At 51.5% G+C, this 20,087-nt stretch overlaps 8 protein-coding genes across 8 annotated transcripts; 4 read left to right on the top strand and 4 right to left on the bottom strand.

The window, feature by feature from the left end:
* Positions 1 to 1,441: 1,441 nt before the first annotated feature.
* BO94DRAFT_537903 (beta-catenin-like protein 1) lies at positions 1,442 to 3,947 on the bottom strand. Its single transcript, XM_025612375.1, has 10 exons — positions 3,750 to 3,947; positions 3,648 to 3,702; positions 3,348 to 3,589; positions 3,185 to 3,291; positions 2,896 to 3,130; positions 2,756 to 2,849; positions 2,191 to 2,705; positions 1,855 to 2,139; positions 1,681 to 1,798; positions 1,442 to 1,614 (listed from the first exon to the last, which is right to left on the bottom strand). The coding sequence occupies exons 1-10, from the start codon at positions 3,774 to 3,776 to the stop codon at positions 1,532 to 1,534; spliced, it is 1,761 nt and encodes a 586-aa protein (XP_025464630.1). The 5' UTR covers positions 3,777 to 3,947; the 3' UTR covers positions 1,442 to 1,531.
* Positions 3,948 to 4,046: 99 nt separating this feature from the next.
* Positions 4,047 to 4,759, top strand: BO94DRAFT_537902 (putative TOM core complex subunit Tom6). Its single transcript, XM_025612374.1, has 3 exons — positions 4,047 to 4,266; positions 4,345 to 4,394; positions 4,473 to 4,759. The coding sequence occupies exons 1-3, from the start codon at positions 4,147 to 4,149 to the stop codon at positions 4,477 to 4,479; spliced, it is 177 nt and encodes a 58-aa protein (XP_025464629.1). The 5' UTR covers positions 4,047 to 4,146; the 3' UTR covers positions 4,480 to 4,759.
* Positions 4,760 to 5,043: 284 nt separating this feature from the next.
* BO94DRAFT_498225 (transcription factor domain-containing protein) lies at positions 5,044 to 7,953 on the top strand. Its single transcript, XM_025609344.1, has 2 exons — positions 5,044 to 5,954; positions 6,008 to 7,953. The coding sequence occupies exons 1-2, from the start codon at positions 5,376 to 5,378 to the stop codon at positions 7,688 to 7,690; spliced, it is 2,262 nt and encodes a 753-aa protein (XP_025464628.1). The 5' UTR covers positions 5,044 to 5,375; the 3' UTR covers positions 7,691 to 7,953.
* A 148-nt stretch (positions 7,954 to 8,101) lies between these two features.
* On the bottom strand, positions 8,102 to 9,801 carry BO94DRAFT_588417 (nicotinate phosphoribosyltransferase; the record flags this gene model as incomplete). Its single annotated transcript, XM_025615885.1, has 5 exons — positions 8,102 to 8,319; positions 8,381 to 8,816; positions 8,868 to 9,487; positions 9,545 to 9,628; positions 9,690 to 9,801. The coding sequence occupies 5 exons, from the start codon at positions 9,799 to 9,801 to the stop codon at positions 8,102 to 8,104; spliced, it is 1,470 nt and encodes a 489-aa protein (XP_025464627.1).
* Positions 9,802 to 10,758: 957 nt separating this feature from the next.
* Positions 10,759 to 12,318, top strand: BO94DRAFT_537899 (putative PHD finger domain protein). Its single transcript, XM_025612373.1, has one exon. The coding sequence runs from the start codon at positions 10,963 to 10,965 to the stop codon at positions 12,217 to 12,219; it is 1,257 nt and encodes a 418-aa protein (XP_025464626.1). The 5' UTR covers positions 10,759 to 10,962; the 3' UTR covers positions 12,220 to 12,318.
* Positions 12,319 to 12,445: 127 nt separating this feature from the next.
* BO94DRAFT_187013 (RPC34 RNA polymerase subunit family protein) lies at positions 12,446 to 13,984 on the bottom strand. Its single transcript, XM_025606015.1, has 2 exons — positions 13,544 to 13,984; positions 12,446 to 13,482 (listed from the first exon to the last, which is right to left on the bottom strand). Exons 1-2 carry the CDS (start codon positions 13,798 to 13,800, stop codon positions 12,672 to 12,674), a joined length of 1,068 nt encoding a protein of 355 aa, XP_025464625.1. The 5' UTR covers positions 13,801 to 13,984; the 3' UTR covers positions 12,446 to 12,671.
* Positions 13,985 to 14,562: 578 nt separating this feature from the next.
* BO94DRAFT_186945 (uncharacterized protein) lies at positions 14,563 to 15,591 on the bottom strand. The gene has a single exon (XM_025606014.1). It carries the CDS (start codon positions 15,500 to 15,502, stop codon positions 14,693 to 14,695), a length of 810 nt encoding a protein of 269 aa, XP_025464624.1. The 5' UTR covers positions 15,503 to 15,591; the 3' UTR covers positions 14,563 to 14,692.
* A 356-nt stretch (positions 15,592 to 15,947) lies between these two features.
* Positions 15,948 to 16,327, top strand: sti1 (Hsp90 cochaperone STI1; the record flags this gene model as incomplete). The annotated part of the gene is made up of 2 exons (XM_025608428.1): positions 15,948 to 16,121; positions 16,175 to 16,327. The coding sequence occupies 2 exons, from the start codon at positions 15,948 to 15,950 to the stop codon at positions 16,325 to 16,327; spliced, it is 327 nt and encodes a 108-aa protein (XP_025464623.1).
* Positions 16,328 to 20,087: the final 3,760 nt, after the last annotated feature.

Below are 20,087 nucleotides of genomic sequence, written 5' to 3'. Positions count from 1 at the left end.
AATCCAGCGCCACTTCACGATCCTGGATAACGAAACCCTCCTCAATACAGGGCTTCAGCATCTCCAGCATCGGCGTGTCATTCCGGTCGTAGCAGATATGGTTCAGAATATCTTCATCAGACACCACACCGAGGGCTCTGAAAACAACGACAATTGGAATATCGGTCTTCACGTAAGGCAATGTCGACCGGATCGTAGGTCCAAATCCACCCTTGGCACTGTCACCCTTCGCAAACAGCTTCAGGGACAACTGAGATAAAAGTCTTGAGCCCTTCTCGACGGCACTCCGAATTTCCGCAACATACGGTGTGGGACTGGGCGGCGCCTTCTTGAAAACCTGGACTGTGTTTCCAGCACTGCGCTCTTGGGCGATCAAGACTTTTTCACTTCCGTTGATGATGAAATAACCGCCAGAGTCGTAAGGACATTCGTTCCAGTTGTAAAGAGCCTGTTCGCTCAAGTCCTTCAGGATACAGTACTTAGATTTGAGCATGATAGGCATCTTTCCAATGAAAACAGTCTCCTCCTTTGCCTGATCGGCAGGCAACTCTTTCTGCTCCCACTGAAGGTAAGTCCCGTGAGCTTTTCTGTCCTCATTCGACTCAACTATATCTTCATCATCACGATCGGCGACCAGACGTTCCCGACCTTCCATAATCTTCTTCGTAACACCGAGGTAGAGAGGACTGGCGTATGTAAGATTACGCAAGCGAGCTTCCTGCGGCAACATGATAGTGGTGGCACCATCACCTTCAGTCACGGACGGTCGAGAGAGCATGACCGTTCCAAACTTCAGCTCGTATCGGCGGACAACCACGGGATCGACTTCATCTTCGGAAGGAGGCAAAGTCTGATCGAGAGTCACTTGGCCTTGTTCCTCCACCAGCTCCTGCATTGTCGACGAAATAAATTCATCGAAAGAGTCCAGCTGTTGTGACACTAGACCCTTGGTGTCGAAGAAAGACGAGATGACGGTCCAGCAATCCTCCGAGGTGATGCCCTCGTCCATGTCATCGTAGTACTCATCCTCGTACGCATCTTCGTAGTCGGCCATCTTGACGGATATGGATCGCAAACGCAATGAAAAACGACAGTCGATATATCAGTGAGCGCAAAGGGCGCGACGCGCTCGGCGGAAAAGATGCCACTCGAGGTCGTTGGGCAGCTGAAGTAATGGGATGTACCGATGCAGATTGTCCTATATCAGACAAGTGAGGCCAGTAAGCCGGGAGCCTCAGATGGATGAAAGTTTGAGAGAGCCCAGGCCACCGGTGATGCTGGTGAAGGGAGCAGCTGGGGTGCTTCGACTGTCTCCGGGCGCTGATGGATCTTGCCTTGGGACAGAGCCGCCACTAGCCTCGACCGCCCTGCTGGCGCTAAGCTGTAGGCTAATCCCGATCGGGTCGATCACGTGCACAATGCAACTCCTTTGTTCTGTCCTGGCTGTACTTCCACTTCAATTGACTGTCAACTGATTGTCGTTATTGAATACGAGGGCATCGATTGACTACTCATCGTGCTACATACTATACTACAGAAACTGTAAAAGCGTATTCAACATCTCCTTGCTGTCCTTCTCGCTTGGCTCATCCTCAGAGAGCCCCTCCACTTGCTCTGTTCGTCTCATCAGCATTGAACTCGGAAAGCTAGCTGCAAGACGAATAGGGACATGCAGCTTACCTTGTAGTGTATTTCGAACAAGCGACAGGTCTTCATCGCGGTCAGACAAAAGAGCAACGATCTTCTGTTTCGCCCCATCGTCTTCAGCCACCAACCAGGCCAGAATAACATCAACAAGCTGCAGACGGCTGTTAGCACATCCGGCGGAGACAGGGGCATACTGGGATAGCAAACCTGTAAGGAGAATAGACCGGCATCAAGCCGTCGTGAAAGCCATTCGCTCTCCATGATCTCTTGTTCCTCTTCCGTGAAACTTTTCCGTTCTTTCTCAATAGTCTGCTCGATCGGCGATAGTCTTGAAGCACACTCCCGCCGCAGCTTGATGAGCTTTTCAATCTTCTCGTAGTCCTTCTCCATGAACTTCGCCAGAGTACGGATCCGTGGTGCCGAACCTCCCGGAAGTAGACGCAACAGGGAAGCAAAAATTCCCAGTAGATGCTCGGTCGTCTGATTGTCTTGCTATAGGAGTTTAGTCACAGTCCGTAACGTCACCACGGGAAATATGCGTACCTTTTTCTTGAACATTCCAAATACTGTACTTAAGCATGCTGCCTCGACGAAGCGCTCACATGCAGGAGCGCCTGCTATTCCGCCCAGAACATAGTCCAGGAGTCGCAGAGCCCGTTGCTTGCTGAATTTGCCTTCTTTCAACATGATCTGCGCAAGTTCGACACCTTCGGCTTCTAAGAATTTTTGTTTCCCGAAATCCTCATTCACGAGACAGTTTAAGCAGCCGAACAAGTTCTCAACATATTCCTCTTCATCGGAATCTTTCTCGGGGTCACGCTTGCGGTACGCACTGAGCAATTGAAGGAGAACTTCGATGCCGTCTTGGCTAACAAACTTCTCCCTGTTCTTGGGCGTGGACTGTAGCAAAATTGCCAGGATCTCGGCTGAATATTGCTGGTTTTGGCTCACTGGTCTTTCTTTCTTCTGTATACGAGAGATAAGCCATAGTAGGACGTTGGGGTCGTGCCCTATCCTCTCAGCGACGGATGATTGCGAAGCAAGGTTTTCCAAGACATCTAAAGTGCAATTAGCATATTTATAGCGTACATAATGGGGAATGCCATACTTAGTGCGTAGTACACGCCTGCTCTGTCGACTTCGGATGCTTCGTCGAGTCGCGTCAGATTCTGAGCCAAAAGCTCGATAAGATCGGCATCCAACTACACCAGTAAGTGCCTGAACATACAGAACAGAAGACTAACATACCATTGCGTTTACCAGGCTATCCCATTGATCCTGATCAGCCTCGACGTCCTCATCCGTTAGCTCACCAATGATCTGAATCGCATCAATTGCGATATCAGCATTCTCGTGCGACAGCAGCGACATAAGCGAGCCTACACAGCCCAGCTTTGCGAATTCGCTATATAATTCGGAGTGTTCGGACAGAATCGAGAGGCTCTTGATCTCAGTATCCAGATCTGCCTCCGAGGTCATGAATCTGGGAACATCAGCATAATGCGCATGGCCCGAACCTTGCTTATCATTTGCTCACTTCTGAGGATCATTTTCAAACTTCCCGCGGAGTTCGGCGTTCTTGGAAATCTTCTTTTCGAAGTTGAGGGCGAACCGTCGCAGCCAAGCAACATCGAATTTCTCGGGCTATAGCTCGATCAGCGAACGGTCAAAAGAACCTGCAATATGTAAAAGCTACTAACTGCAGCATCTGCCTCCTCATTCTGATCAATATACTGCATAGCCTGGGCTGTTTGGCGTTCCATGCCGCCGCCAAAGAAGCGTCCTTCTTCGTCATCGGGGATATCCTCGGCGTCGAAGTCGGGAGGTAGTTCAGGCCCAGCGTAACCATCGTCCTCCTCGCCCTCATCCTGTACCATGGGCGTCTTTCCTTTTGATTTCACGTCATCTTCCGCATCGAGCTTAGCCGCCTTATAGAGCTCATCTTCATCGCGAATCAGTAGTTTGCCGTTGAAAGGGACGTGGGAAGTTGGTGAACATACTCGGATCTCTCGCGGAATCGAACTTGCGCTTGGCGCTTGCTGCCGAAGAGAGTTTCTAAAATGTCAGCATCAGTCGAACAAGTCATCTCATAGGTGGCTTACCTTAAAAAGCTCATCTATGCTCGTCATGGTTGCGGCTTGCGCTGCTTGGGATGCAAGCCGGAGGAGGTCCTTCAAACACAACCACCAACACGAGAGTTGACAAGACCCAACTAAGCGATCAGATGCGATTGCGCAGGAAAAGATTGCGCCTGTAAATTGATTGCTCCAGCTCGCGTTCTCCGGATTCCTCTCCGATCAACTGGTCGCGCGACAGCTCCGAAGAAGATACGGCAGCCGCGATAAGCTAAAGGCGCAGCCGCCAAGCATCGAAAGATTTCTCGGAGTTCGTCGTCATTCCGGCCTTCACCCTGCCATCAAACATCCGACACTCTTGCCGTCTCAGGACCTCTTCTTGTCAAGGACATCATCTTTTCTGCCTATACCACATTTTGCCAAAATGGTTCCCAGACAGCGCGTCGTCTCTGGCCGTCCCCAGAAGAGCTTCTTCACCACCGCATACGAGGAAGTCACTCACCCCGAGAACGCTACCATTGTGAGAAGCATTCTAATCTTCGGCGTAAGTACTATAATCTCCGGGGGGATTGTTCCAAGTAATTCTGTTTGAGGAGTATTCTAATGTGTTCTTTTTCTACAGGCCGGCGTCGCTTTCCTCCACAGCAGCCTCAGCGAGCTCCTTCTGCCCCCGTAAGTTGAGACGCGGTTCCCTCTGTCGCTATTGGAGAGGAGTCTTCGCAAAATGCAAGCAATTACTGACGGCAGAAGTATGTAAACCGATTTCCCACGCGTCCGCCTGTCGCTGTGATATGAAAATGTCGGCCTGGTCTGGAAGTTCTACCGATATTTATCACGATGCACGGACAAATTTCTCCCTACTTTACTTATGAATCCGATTCGATTCTAATGAATACGTGTATTATACTGTGTGCTTGATGGGCATATATGGGTTTCAACGTTGTGTGGCTAGGCTTGTCGTCCGGTCCATGAAGGATCAACATTATATGTGGCGTTGGAATAGACCTGTTCTCCAAAAGACATACGGACCTTGCTTCATCGTTGGTTTGAAGGGGGGAGAGAATGAACGTGTAGTTCCTGTAGCCCGTAGTTCAGGCCGAGCTGATGGCAACGCTTCATTAGTAAATGATATTTACAGCAGTGTGGAGGATAGTCCAGAGAGTCTAGAGATGTACCTTGTCAAGTGCAGCACTAATTCAAGGTAGATCCGCCCCAACCTTTTGCCTGAGGCATCGAGGCCACCTGGACGGCCGCCACGCCGGGAGTCTGAATAGTGTCATCTTCCGCAATTCCGCTCAGCACCGCTCCACTCCCGACCACCAATTGATCCGTCGAATCAGCGAATAACCTCGCTGCCCACGCAGTGATTATTTAAGCGGTCGCATCTTCGATATCAAATTGGCGGGGAAGCCCGCAAAGGCCCCCACCTCCGGCCGCCTCCCGAATACCGCCTTCTTTAGTGCCGGGGACCAATGGTCCCTGGCTGTCCACTACTACTACTACTACTACTACTACTACTCCTACTACTTTCTATCAACCAGCCCCATACACACGCGGCCTGCATATGCACCTGCTGGAACCGAAACCATCTCGCTCTGAATGTGATCTCCCATCCCCGCTGCAAATGCCGTCGGCTTTGCCTCTCCTTCCAGTATGTTGGCCGCCAAACGCAAGCCGCCCAGCGTGGACTTGAATGATGATAGACCTGTGGCAAAGAGGAGTAACAGCTTGAGTCACAATGCTCATGCACCCTGGTTACAAGACTCTAAAACGTCTCGGACATGGCGGACTTTAGGCGATCGTGGGGTACGGTCTTCGCTGCCACTCGAAAACATGGTGTCGACCGTCCGCGATTTGATCGACCCGGACTTCGACCCTCTTATTGCCATTCTCGACGACGAACCTCGCTTCTTAAAGCCTCTCCCGTCTCGGATCCCACCGGAAGACTTGGAGTTTCTGCGTTTCCGTGGGGCTTTGTCGATACCAGAGAGTGGCCTGCGAAATGAACTATTGCGGTGTTATATCAAATGGGTGCATAGCTTCATGCCAGTGCTAAATTTACAAGAATTTCTTCGATGTGTCGCCGAAAACGACCCCAAAAGCAATATCAGTCTTCTACTTTTTCAAGCAGTGATGTTTGTGGCGACGGCTTTCGTCGATCTACAGCATCTGCAGGCCGCTGGGTATGCAACTCGGAAAAGTGCTCGCAGTGCGTTCTTTACTCGATTAAGAGTATGTCCGATCCGGTCTCATGGTCCATGTGTGTAGCTAACCCTCCAAACTAGCTCCTCTACTCACTTGACTGTGAAGACGATCGCATCGTCGTTCTGCAGACTCTGCTGCTGATGACATATTGGTCTGACCACCAGAACCACCCACAAAGAGACATTTGGGACTGGATTGGTGTCTGCAATATACATGCACACTCAATAGGATTAAATAGAGACCCTTCGTCGGCCAATATGGATCCGAGGATAAAACGACTGCGAGCCCGTATCTGGTGGAGTCTGTACTCACGAGACCGCCTCATTGCGATGGGACTCAGACACCCGACCCAGGTGAACGAAGGCACTAGTAATGTTCCCATGTTGAGACTGGACGACTTTGATTTCGAACCCTACCACCATAATGTTATTGAAATGTTTCGTTGTCGTCAGCTGGAGGATATTTCTCACCAAAAGCGCCTGGCAACCATGTTTATCGAGAAAGCCAAATTATGCCAGTGTATCGGCCGGGTATTGTTCGCTCAATATACCCCATCGCAGTGTCAGTTTGGAGTGACCACTCGAACAACCATCAGCCTAGTCCCTAGACAGGCTTCGGAATCGGAGTTGGCGCGGTGCAGCCAGCGATTGGAGTCGTGGTTGAGCGCCCTGCCGAAGGACGCACAGTTCATCCCTGCGTCAAGGACGAACTTCCACGACGGGGAGGACGTTCTCCTCCTCCATGGTGCTATGGTAAGAATGCTTTACCACGCCACTACAAGCACACTGCATCGCCCCTGGGCTTTTGCAGCCAATAAGGATCAGTCGAAATCACGCCGGGATCTGATCCAAACTGCACAATCAAAGATGCACGATGCTGCTGTTGGTATCACACACATCATCCAAGGTCTGAATCAGCTCAACCTCACTCGATTCCTCCCTCAATCTGGAGTGACCGTCATCATCCCAGCAGCTGTGGCCCACCTGACCGATTCGTTATCCGGCAATCCTGCAACTCGAGAAACCAGCATCTACAACTTCCAGCGGTGCGTTCAGGTGCTGCAGGGCCTGAAAGACATCTACCCTGCAGCGGACATGGAGGTTGCCAACATCGAAGCTGCGGTCAAGCTACAGTCCGACAGCACCAACACCTTCCTCCGGATCATGCAGTATGCCAACGCTTCCGGCACGATGACCCAGCTGCACTCCCACGAACAACCGCGAAAGCAAAGCGTCATATCAAACCCCCACACTATAACCTCAACAGACGACCGGGGCTCCAACCAGTGGACTCCTCCCCAAGACGACCACGAACCAACCATCAATCTCAAACAACCTACCCTAAACCAACCAGTCCCGCCACACGACCAACTCCGACCAAGAGAACCAGCACCACCAGCAACCCTCCACCCACATTCAACCACAACCACAACCCCAATAGTACCAGTAACAGTACCATCAACCCCCTATCCAAACAAACCGAATCCACCCCTCCAGACGACTTTGACGATCCCATCGCCAACTTCCTCAACGACACCAACCCTCCCATCTCACCCCGAGACACCCGATCCCAATCCAACCCCAACAACACCACCGCCTTCAACCCAACTGACCCCTTCCCGTTCAACCTCGACTTCGACCTCGACACCTTTGCAGCCGACTTCCCTCCCCAGAATTTCAATCCCGACCCATCCGCAGACCTCGACATCGACTGGGCCAGTGAGCTTCTTCGATGGACCGGACCAGCACCGGAGGATGCATTGACTAATAACAAGGACTTGTTTTCCCCGTTTCCGAATCATGTTCATGGCAGTACGCCGGGACAGGGGTCGAGCAGTCATATGACGGGGGACATTACGGGCGATTTAGATCGAGATTTGGGGTTTATCCCGTCTGATGATGACATGTTTTAGGTGACGATAGAAGTCTGGCTCGGGGATGATCTTCATGTACATAGGATATATATTTTCAGCATAGGCGTTTCTAAAGGAGTGGGATGGGGCACTCTGTAGATACTAGTGACTTTGCAATCATAAGATTTCATCAATTTGAATCTAGCACTTGATTCCCGTCTATTCTAGGTATATAACATCGTGCTGAAAGTGAATAACATCGTGTCGCCCTATATCCCACCCGTAGATCATTGGAGACATAACTGCGCCTAACTAAATTGCACTACTTGCGAGCCCAGCGATTGCTTTCGTCGCCCTCTTCCCATTGGTTCTCGACGTATCCAAGCTTCTTCTTGACGCTTTGGACGGTCTCCTTGTCTCCCGTGTTCTTGCCCATGTTGTCGCTCAGCTTCACGGCCGGACGGCCATTGGCAGTGGCGATCTTGATGACGATGTTGAGCGGCTTGGATTTTTCACCATTGGATTTGTTCGTGAAGTCATCTAGGGGGTGATTAGTCCGGAATGTTCAAAACATGAACTGAGAGGCAAGGTGGAGACGTACTAGTGAAGAAGGTTCCCACCCCAAAGACAGGATTGAACCCGGCTTCCTCGGCAATCACCTTGTACTCGAGACAATGCTCAATGTCCAATGAGTCCGAGAAAACAATAGTCTTCGGATCTTTGACCCCCTCTCGGTCGTAGAAATCCCGCACCATCTTCACAAAGTACGTGGGATCGCCCGAGTCTTGGCGAACACCAGCGTAGACCTGGGCGTATGTCTTGGTGGAATGCTCGCCTTGAGCATCATGAAGAGGGGCCGCAATCGGGGGCTTGGTCTCGGCCTCGCTCTGTACTGTCGATGAGGTCATCGTGCTGGGTCCTGAGGCGGTGGTAGCGACTGCACCAACACCTGCACTGGTGAATGCAGGAATAGGTTTCCGGAATGCATCGAGGAAAGCAGGCGTGCCGAAGGTGTCGGTCAGTGCAATACCCAAAACCTATCACATGTTAGTTACCGGAAGTGGAGATCCTGGGTCGTGCGAACATACTCCTTCGCCAAAACAGCCAAGCCAGTACCGCAAGGCTATCTCGTTCGCATTCTCGTAATCATCCGTGATGGCGGCGATGGTCATATACCATTCATGGGCCACAGTGCCGACAGGTGCAACCCCATACTTCATGGCAAAGTGGACATTACTCGAGCCAGTGAATTGGCCCTTCCAGCCCTGCTTCTTCCCTTCTTCGGCAGCCTGGTATAACCCTTTCATAACCAAGTCGTGTGTATGATAGTCGCGCCGTCTTCGCGATCCAAACTCGGAGAAAATGCAGCCATGCTCCAACAGGGCGCAACCCTTCCGGAATGCCTTGTCCTCCTGATTGCTGTAGTCCCAGTCCTTATCGCTGAACATGAAGTAGGCCTGACTCGTCAGGGCCAGCAGCGGGATCTCGTACAAGATTGTCTCGACCCACAAACCCTTGATAACATAGTCCACACTGCCCATATCATCATCACTGCCAGTATCCTGCTCCGGGGTGAAGTGGATCTCAATCTGTTCGGATGGGTTGAGCTTGAAGCTGGTCAAGTAGTTCAGGTAGGCGTGATTGAAGTACGGGCAGCGCTGCTTCAAGAAATCGATTTCCTCATTCGTGATTCGGATATTCGCAAGCGCTAAGCAAGGAACTGTCAGCAAGGTCCAGAACTCCAATACACAATGAAATCACCTACCATCCATCTGCGCTAGAAGCCATTTGTAAGCACCCCGCGTTAACTTCATATGCGGGGTACGATTCGTGAAACCATATGTAACATCTGCATGGGAGGAGAGGTCAGCCTGTGCTCGGAGAGAGAAGGATATGACTCAAGCTCTTACAAACATCCGGGAAGTACTTGAGGACGGCGCATTGCATCGTCAACTTATACAAGTCGGTATCTAGCAGAGAGAAAATACCCTCCGGGAGCGGAGCGGCATCAGTTTGGGCCATGATGAGGTAGTTCTGACCGGACTTTGAGGGGGAAGGGGAAAGCAAGGGGAAGTGCAAGAGGGAATTGAGGAGAACAAGAGAGAGGACAAGATAAGTGACCGCCAGGCAGAAGCACTACTGCTAAGTACTACTCGGAGGAAAGTACTCAGAAGAGAAATCTCCAGCTCGTCCAGGCGCGGGGAATCGCCGGGCTGCGTGACACCGTTTGCACTGTTTGCACGGTCAGGTTTCGTCATCAGCTTCAGTCCATCCACGTCATGTTGAGATTTGAATAGGATGGAATGAATCTGAGGGGATCTGGAATGTGTGAAAGAGGTTGCGGAGATGCTCCTTCGTACTATATTATGCGCTGGGCTGGTTGGACGCGCATTCATTCATCGGCAAGCATTCTGCGCCGTACCCCTCCTCTGGGTCTAGACTAGCATCTGACATGCATCCTCCCATGCATTCGTGCAGTCATGCATTCGGTATCTACCTAGTAGATAGATCAACTATCTTGAAAGTGGACTCAATCACTCCGCAGATCTGTCAAGCGATATAGATACTACTCCCATCCCATGATAAGTTTAATAGCGGGAAAGTTATAACCTGCTACGGAGTTGCAATCTGCACGTGCTATAGTAGTCACCGCCGGAGCCGTAAGGCAGAGAGAGATACCCCGCCTGTTTGACGACTGTGGATAGAAGACGATCGATGACTCCAGGCTAGATAGATGTCTCGCGTTCCAGAAAGACCCAGCAACTAGTAGTACTTAGTAGACGCAAGTCCAGACAAAGCATTGACGTTCAGGACGCCTCTTCTCTTTTCAGGTTTGACAGTGTCAATCACAAGCATGGTGTGGTGTGGCTGGCTTGTCTGTGGCTGAGATCTTTCGGAAGCGGAACAATCTGGATCCGGCAATCCCGTCGCTCCCTTTGGCGCCCCGTCCTTATCCCCGACGAATGTTTCCAGCGCCATCATTTTGAACGTGTACATACATAGCCTACCCATCGATTTTCATCCGCTACGACCTCGCCGGGATACACTCCATCGTGATTTGACCGTCCGTTTCGCACATTCCCCGTACACGCGCATCCGATCGCGGTCCGAAGCCCCTCGATAGCGGCATCATCTCGAGACCCGACCGTAACGGGAACTACATACAACCAGTGACCACACAAGATGTCGCAGGGTCAGGATGACCCCGCGGCGGTTCTGGAACTATTCGTTCATGATGTGGCAAACCTTCCCGCTGAGATTAACCACCTGATGGAAGAAATCCAGGCCAAGGATAAGATCATCCAGGAATGCCGCACGACAATCAACTCCCGCGACACCAGTCTCCAGAAGTTCATCAAACTAAACGGCAGCTTAACACCCAACCCGAAGGAGGAACAGTACGGAAAGGCCATATTACAAAACCTCGACAAGTCGCAACAGTTACAGGATGAAAAGATCCAGCTGAGTGAGAAAGCGTGTGTGTTGCTGGACCGACACATCAGAAAATTGGATATCGCCATCCATAAACTCCAGAGTAACGGCATGCTCTCGGACGATCCTCCTTTCCCTTCCCTCTTCAACAACAAAGATCAGTATCGCGATCCGCCAAAGATCTTCTTCCCTGATTCCACCGTCGAAAATTCCTCCTTCTCCTCCGCTCTCAATGGCTCCTCCGGGAATGCCAATGTCATATTAGGCGCCACTCAGAGACTGAATACACTGGGCCGGAATATCGCCGCTGTCGGCTTGAACTCTCCCAATGCTGTACGAAGCTCTGCCCCAGCAACACCCTCCGGTACAATCCATTTCCAACGACAACAAAGAGAGTTATCGGCCGGCGCAGTGGAAACCAAACGGCGGCGTCTCAATAACTCAATAGGGACGCTCCCCGCGGCATCCTCGAACCTCCGACAATCCTCTCTCGGCCCTGGCACCCCTAAAGCCGGTACCCCGGCTTCTAGTCGTGCGGGCAGTGCTGGACCGCGCTCGTCGGCCTCAACCAAGAAAGCCCTAACGAAGAAGGTTGCGCCGCATCAGCAGCTCAAGAAGATTAAAGCATCCGGGCTCAATGGGAAGCACACCAAGCGGTCATCAAGCGCAAGCGGCCGTCTTAAGCTCGGTGGGACAAAGAAGTCCCCGTCTGCCCTTGGAGGAGACGAAGACGAGGACGACTCTATGCTCAGCAGCGCCGATATTTCCGACTCGGAGAACGCTGATGAGAGCAGACGAGATGACGATATGGATGATGAGGAAGAAGACGAAGGCAACGAAGATACCAAGGTGTACTGCACGTGTCGCAGCGTCAGCCATGGAGACATGGTTGCATGTGACAACGAAGACTGCGAATTTGAATGGTTCCATTGGAAGTGCGTGGGCTTGACCCGAGAACCAGTTGGGAAATGGTACTGCCCTCAATGTTCTGCTAAATTGCAAGCTTAGTTATATAGTTATACCCCCTTCTTTTCTGTATTATAACGACCACCTTCTTATGACCCTCCAATTCCAAACACATATCTAGCGATAGAAGCAGGTAGTAGAAAAATCCTTAATGTTTCCTTCATTGATAAGCCACCAGCCCATCCATAGATATACACTACACACAAGTCTACAAAATGTCATATTATTTTGAGACATTTCGTCAGCATCCCAGCACATTGCCCTTGCTACCCTTTTCCCTTCCCTTCCTTTTTTATTTTCCATAAATAAAAGCCATGATTTTTTTTCGGTTGCCCACATTGAGAAAAGAAGACCGGTATCCTCGGTCGATCCCAATATCAGACAAGAACGCCATCGCTATGCAAACAAACATCATCGGGCGCGAGCTGCGCTAAGTGTGTACAGAAATTGTTGGTATGTGTTGAAACGAGAAGCCAGATATAGAAGCGTATAGATCAGAATCCCAGGGCCTTTTCGAGCCAAGGGTCGAAATATTCGCAGCTTTCCGGGCTGACGGCTCCACCGGGAGCGCAGAGCTTGAAAACCGGACAGTGCCCGCAGGGTGCTTCCGTCATGCCGTTCTTCACTAGCCTGTCGTCGATGCCGGCGTCGTCGCCTCGAGGCTTGCGCGCTTGCTGTGATTTCACTTCTTCGGGATTCTTGACGGATCGGTAGACCTCGCCATTGTTCAATGCGACGAGCTTGTTGTCGTAGCAGAGCATTTCGAGAAGTTGGGTGATGCTTTCCTCGCCAAGTCGGACGGGGGTAATACCACTCTCATTGACGGCGCCGGTCAACATGGGTACGGTGGGATAGCCCTGATACCCGGCCGGGAATGGGAGGTACTCCTTGGGGGCGCCCTCTTGTTTGACGGCCATGCCTCCATCCGCGGTCTTGATGCGCTTGTTTCGAGGGCCGTCTGACGAGGGGACCTCGTACCAGCTCTTCCGGCTCACAGTGTACTCAATGAAGCCGGCGACGCTGTTGATGAAGTTCTCGTCCAGGACTCCGTCGGTAAACCAGGCTCCACCAGTCACGTCTTCACTCGGGGCCAGGTTCGCCAGCATGTACATCTTCCGGCTGGGGTATTTGACATTGTGAACGCTCTTGATGTAGCTTTTCCCCTCTAACGATTTCAGGCAGCGGTCAAGGATGGATTTGTGGAGGTTGGTTCGGTTGCCGATTGCACGAACCCAGATACCGGAACGTCCTGTCGAGTGAATGACATTGTATACCAAACTTTCATCGGGGCTCAGGTTCTGAAGTCTAACGAAGCAGTGTTAGTGGGGGAGTCCTGCGCTAAACGGTGGATGAAGTCCCATCCTACTTTTCAGCATCCTCGCGCGAGATGATCTTCCAAGCCAACCGGTCGTTTTTGCCCTGGAGAAGTCGGAATAACTTTTGGTCGACGAGGGATTGGGTGCATTGCAGGAGAAGGGCCAAGTCATTCTTGGGGACGAGGTTCAAGCCCAGGAGATCTTGCTGGTAGAATAAATGATCGGAAGGGAACTGGTTGACACAAGCATCGTAAAGGCGAGCGGCCAGTTCAGTGACTGAGCCGCCTGACGGCCCCGCGGAGGCCATTTTGGCGACGTTGTAGAGGAGTCGTTAACTGATACTATAACCGGACTGGCTTGGAAAGGGGCATGATCAAAATCTCATCGCAGGTCGGACTGTTACTTCTGAAGCCAGGACGAAGCAATCCCGGGGGGTTGGACAGGGAGAAACCGGCGCAAAGAGCAGGATGGCGGAGGGAATTGAACTGACGCCGGGCCAAAAAGAAGATGTTTTTGGCGGCTTTTCTTTCTCTTTGGGTTAGCGGGGACCGCTCTGGCCGGAAAGGCTTAGCGCCGGTTCCAGCTTGACATGTTGATGTCTTGCTGCCTTAACGCCTGAAGCTCCCTATGTATGCCTGAATTATGCCTGAATTATGCTTTACTGCCTGAGGCTGGAACGGTCTCTCGGAAATTTCGAGAAGCTCCCGGAGCTCCTTCCAGCGGCGGTTTAACTGCTGCAGCTGCCCCGTCCTCTCATCGTTCTTTGACTCTCACTTCACCCCCCACTCACTTCCATCCACTTTCTCTATATCTTTACCCCGGAAGTCCCACAGTAATGGCTGACGCTCTGAAGGCCGAGGGCAACAAAGCCTTCTCTGCAAAGGATTATCCCACTGCCGTGTATGTACACCCCCCTCCCTCCCCGGTTTACCCCGCTTGAAGATGGCCTGGGAGGGATCGCAGTCATGGACCGCGGCTGACTGGCTCTACAGTGAAAAGTTCACCCAGGCTATCGGTATCGAGCCCACGAACCACATTCTCTACTCCAACCGCTCGGCTGTCTACTCTGCGCAATCCGAATACGAGAAGGCTCTTGAGGATGCCAACAAGGCAACGGAAATCAAGGCGGATTGGTCCAAGGGCTGGATCCGCAAGGGTGCCGCTTACCGTGGTCTCGGCGATCTTCGTAAGTCGCGGCATCACTGCGGTAGGACTAAACGTGGTTTGCTAACGGGTCTGCAGTCGCCGCCCACGATGCTTATGAGGAGGCCCTGAAGCTCGAGCCTACCAACGACCAGGCCAAGAACGGCTTCAATGCCGTCAAGAGGGCCATTGATGCCGAAGCCAAGGCTGACGGTGTCACTGGCGACCCTATGGGCGGACTCGGTGGAATTTTCAACGACCCCCAGCTTTTCCAGAAGCTGGCCAGCAACCCCAAGACCTCTCAGCTTTTGGCCGATGCCGACTTCATGGCTAAGCTTCAGCGCATCCAGCAGAACCCCAACAACATTGGCCAGGAGATCCAGGACCCTCGCTTCCTGCAGGTGATGAGTGTTTTGCTGGGTATTGACATGAGCTTCGGCGCTCCTCCCGAGGGTGCCAGCTCTGCTGGTGCCGCGGAGGCCGAAGAGGATGTGCCCATGCCCGATGTCCGCCCCGCAGCTCCCGAGCAGAAGAAGGAGCCTGAACCGGAGCCCCAGCCCGAGCCTGAAGACGAGGAGGCGATTGCGAAGAAGAAGGCACAGGAAGAGGCCGATGCTGAGAAGAAGATCGGTAATGATTTCTACAAGAAGAGACAGTTTGACGAGGCTATCGAGCATTACAACAAGGCGTGGGAGTTGCACAAGGATATTACGTACCTCAACAACCTTGGTGCTGCCAAGTTCGAGAAGGGTGACCTTGAGGGCACCATTGAGACTTGCCAGAAGGCTGTTGAGGAGGGCCGTGAGCTCCGCGCTGACTTCAAGGCTATTGCCAAGTAAGTATTCGTAGAGGTGGTAAATGGGCATAACCAGTGCTAATTCGGTTGTTCCTAGGGCTTTCGCAAGAATCGGTACTGCGTATGAGAAGCAGGGTGACCTTACTCAGGCCATTGAGTTCTATCACAAGGCGCTCACTGAGCACCGCACTCCCGATGTCCTGACCAAGCTGCGCAACGCCGAAAAGGCCAAGGCTAAGGCCGAGAAGGATGCCTACGTCGATCCCGCCGAGGCCGAAAAGGCCCGCGAGCTGGGCCAGAAGAAGTTCCAGGAGGGAGACTGGCCTGGCGCCGTTGATGCCTTCTCCGAGATGGTCAAGCGGGCGCCCCAGGACCCCCGTGGTTTCTCCAACCGTGCTGCAGCTCTCATCAAGCTGATGGCGTTCCCCCAGGCCGTGCAGGACTGCGACGAGGCGACCAAGCGCGACCCCAAGTTCATCCGGGCTTACATGCGCAAGTCTGCGGCCTTGGTGGCCATGAAGGAGTACAACAAGGCCCTGGATGCCTGCACGGAAGCTGCTGAGCACGACGATGGCACACATGCTCGTGAGATTGAGCAGCAGCAGCAGAAGTGCCTGGACGCCCAGTTCAGCGCCCGTGCCGGAGAAACGGAGCAGCAGACGATGGAGAGAATCCAGAACGATCCTGAGGTATGTTGCTGATTCTGCCATCCCGAGATTTGAAGCTTTGCTAACGTCCGTAGATCATGTCCATCCTGCAAGACCCTGTCATGCAGAGCATTCTGCAGCAGGCCAAGAGCGACCCTGCTGCTCTGCAAGAGCACATGAAGAACTCGCAGGTGCGGATGAAGATCCAGAAGCTGATGGCGGCCGGCGTGATCCGTCTGGGACGGTGAAGGGCGAGGATATAAACGAAGCAACATAGTAATGCCATTGAAAAAGCGGTCCTGACGGCACGGCGATTCTATTGATAATTTATTACGGCGGTTATGATGCATGTGTTGAAATGACATCCGAATTGAATTATATTCCTATCAATTCTTTTAATCGTAGAGGAAGATGATGTGCCGATAGATTGTTATCCTGTCTTCAGCTGAAGTGCACCTCAACCCCCGAACTAATTAGGAGCCCAACCGGACAGTCCGAAACCCACCAAGATGATGACCACTTCTATCCGGACTAGATACACAGTAGGGACTACCTATCTAGGTAGTAGTGGGCAAACCGATCCCCGATCCCAGACTAGCAGCAATCCCGAATCCACCCCAAAGGCAGGCCACTAACCTAGCCTAGGTATAACCACGGTGTCTCCATCCTGCTAAGCCTTAGCCTTACCCATTCAACTCCGTACATCCTACAAAGTACCCATCTACACGAAATCCAATTTGCCACAAGGTGACAACGCAAATCTCTATCTACCGTTTACATTCTACACACTAGGTACACAGTAGTCACTACCTAGTCAGTAACCACATGGCTAGCTAGTTTGCTACGGACTAGATCCGAAGCACCCCTGATTTCCTCCCCTCAAACCAAAAGAAAAAAAAAAATTCCAAAATCCATACCTTCAACTCCCCACAACCATAATCCGAATAAATTGATTGTTCATTTGGGGGGGGGGGGGGTTCTGATGACGACGCGTGGAGAAAAAAAAAGACCCAATTTAAGTTATCCTTATGAGGTTAGGCTAGGTTAGGTTTGGTTGGATTGGGTTGGGTTTGGACTGGTTTGGTTCGGTTTGGTTCGGTTTGTGAAGTGGCTGGGTGGTGGGTGGTTTCTTGGAACGAACAGTGGGTATCGGATTCTATACACTGGTTGGTTGGTTGTTCGGTTGACTGAGAACTAAGTCCGAGATTTCGCCTACCACGGAAGGATTGGTTATACTATGTTAGATAGGTAATTGGGGGCTGGGATGAGTAGTAGACAGATAAGTAGATGGGAATAGATAGATACGGAGTAGACATGGATTCTATGGAGTAGGGTTCCTTACAGCCGAGATAGATATCGATCGGGATTTGCTTTGCTTGGATTGCGGCATACATTGCGATATGTGGGAACCACCATACTAGTAGATAGTAGATGTAAGTGTGGTGTGGTGTGGCTGGTAGAAAGGAAGGATTGGTGATGGACAGGGATCGGGGAGGAAGACATGTTATTGGTCATCCCGATCTGTGTGGCTGGTGAGATAGATGGATGGGAACCGATTTACCCGATGTGTGGATTTTGTGGAAGTCATTTCCGTTGTGGTTTTTGTTTGATGTTGTTGTGCTGGTGATGGTGCTGGTGGTGGATTGCCCGAGGGGCTAGGGTTTCGGTCATGGTTGCACGCATCTATCATTGTATTGGTGTCATTGTAGACAGAGTAGGCATGGGATATGGCTCTAAAATGGCGTTTAATGGCGGTGATGAGATTCAAGATTAATATTGCATTGCAGTCCAGCGGACACGGGCTGGGTTGCAGATCAGACAATTCACGTCAAAGTTAAATCACCCGTTTTTGTCCAGACAGAGAAACTGGGCTGATAGATCCAAGCACGGATCCAGAATCGATCAACAGAAGTTGCGTAGGCAGATGTGTTTCATTTTTTTTTTTAGTTCTGTTGTGTTGAAGTGCATAGATAGGAGTGGTCTGCATAGGCAAGTATATTCGCTCCTGGTTGCGTCCTGTTAGCACACAAGTGCGAATGGACACTTCATTGCATGCCACGTGTAACTTGCCACCAAAATCGCCGTTCGTACTACTGTAGTCCCTACTATCTATCTATCTAGGTAGAAGCATTACTCCCTCGCGCTTATTGTTATTATTGCATGGTCGGCCCTTGACAGGCTCAAAGAGGAAGGTTATGCATGCAGTGTCACCCCAGCCCTGGCCTCGCCATCTGTCTTATGATCGGGGCAATGACCACAAAGAAGTAGAATTGTCAGAATGGTACCACCTAAAGCAGGTTAGCCTGGCCTTAGGGCTAGCAACTAAAGTAGTAGTACTTAGATACTGTGTACTTCAGCTATTCGGCTACGGAGTCCTCTGGCCAGAATTGACAAACGGCGAGGGGATCTGACTCGTGGAATTCCGAGGAACTGGAGAGGGCTAGAGGGCTGGAGGGCTGGAAGGCCGGGAGAATGGAGATTAGATTAAATGATATTGCCTGGAATCGCTAGCTGAGTACTGGCTGGACGTGAGCTGGACGGGGCTAAGCCCGCGGAGGGTTAGGGGCACCAGGTTAGTCGGCAGGTATCTATCTAGCGACCGAGTGCCAAAGCCCGAGACGACGGAGGGCACAGGGGAAGTCCGACGCTTCGGAAATGTGAGAGCGAGAGGGCCAGAGAGGATCCGGATCGGTGGCGGTGCAGCTCTCGCCCGATGCCAATAGATCGCAGCCCGGCGCCCGCTAGTCGATCGTGACGGGGATGGTCCGCCGGTGACACGATAACCACGGTCGAGGCGGTTTCGCATGGTGGTGGTGGGTTGGAACTTGGAATCTTGACTCGGGCGTTTAGATAGATCGTGATGTTTGTTTCGGTCCTTGGGAAGACAGTTGATGGTACGTACTAACTACTACTATGTACCTGGATGGGGTGGAGACCAAGAGAGCGAGGAGTTGGTAAATTGCGTCTCCACGAGAATTGGTCGCCTTGGGTTTGATCGGCGTCGTCCCTTTCTCGAAGATCCGGATCTTCTGTGCCTTTTGATGTCATGAGCGCGGTGCTGCACTGGTGGTCATTCGTGTAATGAATGGTGCAGCCGTCACCATCCCTTGTAGTAGATAGTTGCAGGTCATCAATCAATCATGCATTCATTATTCATTATTCATTATTTAATATTCATTATTTCTGGGTAGGGATGAATCTGAAAGGAAAGCCCGTCTGGATCCATCCTTCATGCAAATCTGTGGCGCGCCTGCCATTCATGGGTCCATCAGTTATTTTTATTTTTATTTTTATTTTTCAATGTACGTAGATAGGTACTGTGTAGTTATTCTGCTGGTATCCAAATTCAAAAGGCAAGTGCCTCCTCTCACCAGCCACGATTTGACTCCCTGACGCAAGTGGCTCTGCAGCGCGAAAGTCAATCCGCCCTGATCGATCTTCCGCGTTCTTTTCTGCTCTTTGCTCCCCTGCCTGTTTTCCCCCCATCATCGTTCCTGTTTCCCCTCTCCGTCCCCTTTCTTATTCTCTCCATCTTAGATTAGAGTACTCCCTCCCATCGCCGTCTATCTATAGTTTCACCTCCAGGTAAGCACCTGTCTGTCTTCTGTTCTTCTGTCTTCTGTCTTCTTAATATTCGTACTATCTCTTCATTCCTTTATCTGTCCTTTTATGTATGCTCTGTGCTCTCCCCGGGGAATCTCAGCTCAGCCATCAGCCTTCAATCATCAGCCACCTCCCCTCCCCGCTGCGGAGGTCTTCGCAGTTCCCACGGCAAGGCAACCATCCAGATTCCCAGCACTAGAGCGCCAACAACCCACTCGTTGGCGTGGATGGTCCCCTCCCTCAACTCTTGTTCCTTATCCACATTTTTTCCCCTTCTCACTTTTAGTCTTTTTCTCCGTTCCATCTCACATTCTTTATTTCCCCCCTAATATTCCCTCTCTCTCTCTCTCTCCCTCTCCCCTTCAAAAACAACAAAGGAAGGGAATAAAAGTTCCATTGACCGGA

This window comes from Aspergillus sclerotioniger (assembly GCF_003184525.1).
Source record: "Aspergillus sclerotioniger CBS 115572 chromosome Unknown BO94scaffold_25, whole genome shotgun sequence".
In the NCBI taxonomy this organism is placed as follows: domain Eukaryota; kingdom Fungi; phylum Ascomycota; class Eurotiomycetes; order Eurotiales; family Aspergillaceae; genus Aspergillus; species Aspergillus sclerotioniger.
The sequence above is the reverse complement of the archived record's forward strand: the minus strand, read 5'-3'. Positions and strand labels throughout refer to the sequence as shown.

Bases quoted from the DNA above. Each gene is read 5' to 3' on its own strand.
- BO94DRAFT_187013 (XM_025606015.1), bottom strand. From the start codon at position 13,800: ATGGCCTCCGCGGGGCCGTCAGGCGGCTCAGTCACTGAACTGGCCGCT. The intron at 13,483-13,543 runs GTAGGATGGGAC...CTGCTTCGTTAG, and splicing joins TCGCGCGAGGATGCTGAAAA to ACTTCAGAACCTGAGCCCCG.
- BO94DRAFT_537902 (XM_025612374.1), top strand. From the start codon at position 4,147: ATGGTTCCCAGACAGCGCGTCGTCTCTGGCCGTCCCCAGAAGAGCTTC. The intron at 4,267-4,344 runs GTAAGTACTATA...CTTTTTCTACAG, and splicing joins GAAGCATTCTAATCTTCGGC to GCCGGCGTCGCTTTCCTCCA.
- BO94DRAFT_537903 (XM_025612375.1), bottom strand. From the start codon at position 3,776: ATGACGAGCATAGATGAGCTTTTTAAG. The intron at 3,703-3,749 runs GTAAGCCACCTA...CTGACATTTTAG, and splicing joins GCATAGATGAGCTTTTTAAG to AAACTCTCTTCGGCAGCAAG. The intron at 2,706-2,755 runs GTATGGCATTCC...ATTGCACTTTAG, and splicing joins AGGCGTGTACTACGCACTAA to ATGTCTTGGAAAACCTTGCT.
- BO94DRAFT_186945 (XM_025606014.1), bottom strand. From the start codon at position 15,502: ATGCCCATTTACCACCTCTACGAATACTTACTTGGCAATAGCCTTGAA.
- BO94DRAFT_537899 (XM_025612373.1), top strand. From the start codon at position 10,963: ATGTCGCAGGGTCAGGATGACCCCGCGGCGGTTCTGGAACTATTCGTT.
- BO94DRAFT_498225 (XM_025609344.1), top strand. From the start codon at position 5,376: ATGTTGGCCGCCAAACGCAAGCCGCCCAGCGTGGACTTGAATGATGAT. The intron at 5,955-6,007 runs GTATGTCCGATC...CCTCCAAACTAG, and splicing joins CGTTCTTTACTCGATTAAGA to CTCCTCTACTCACTTGACTG.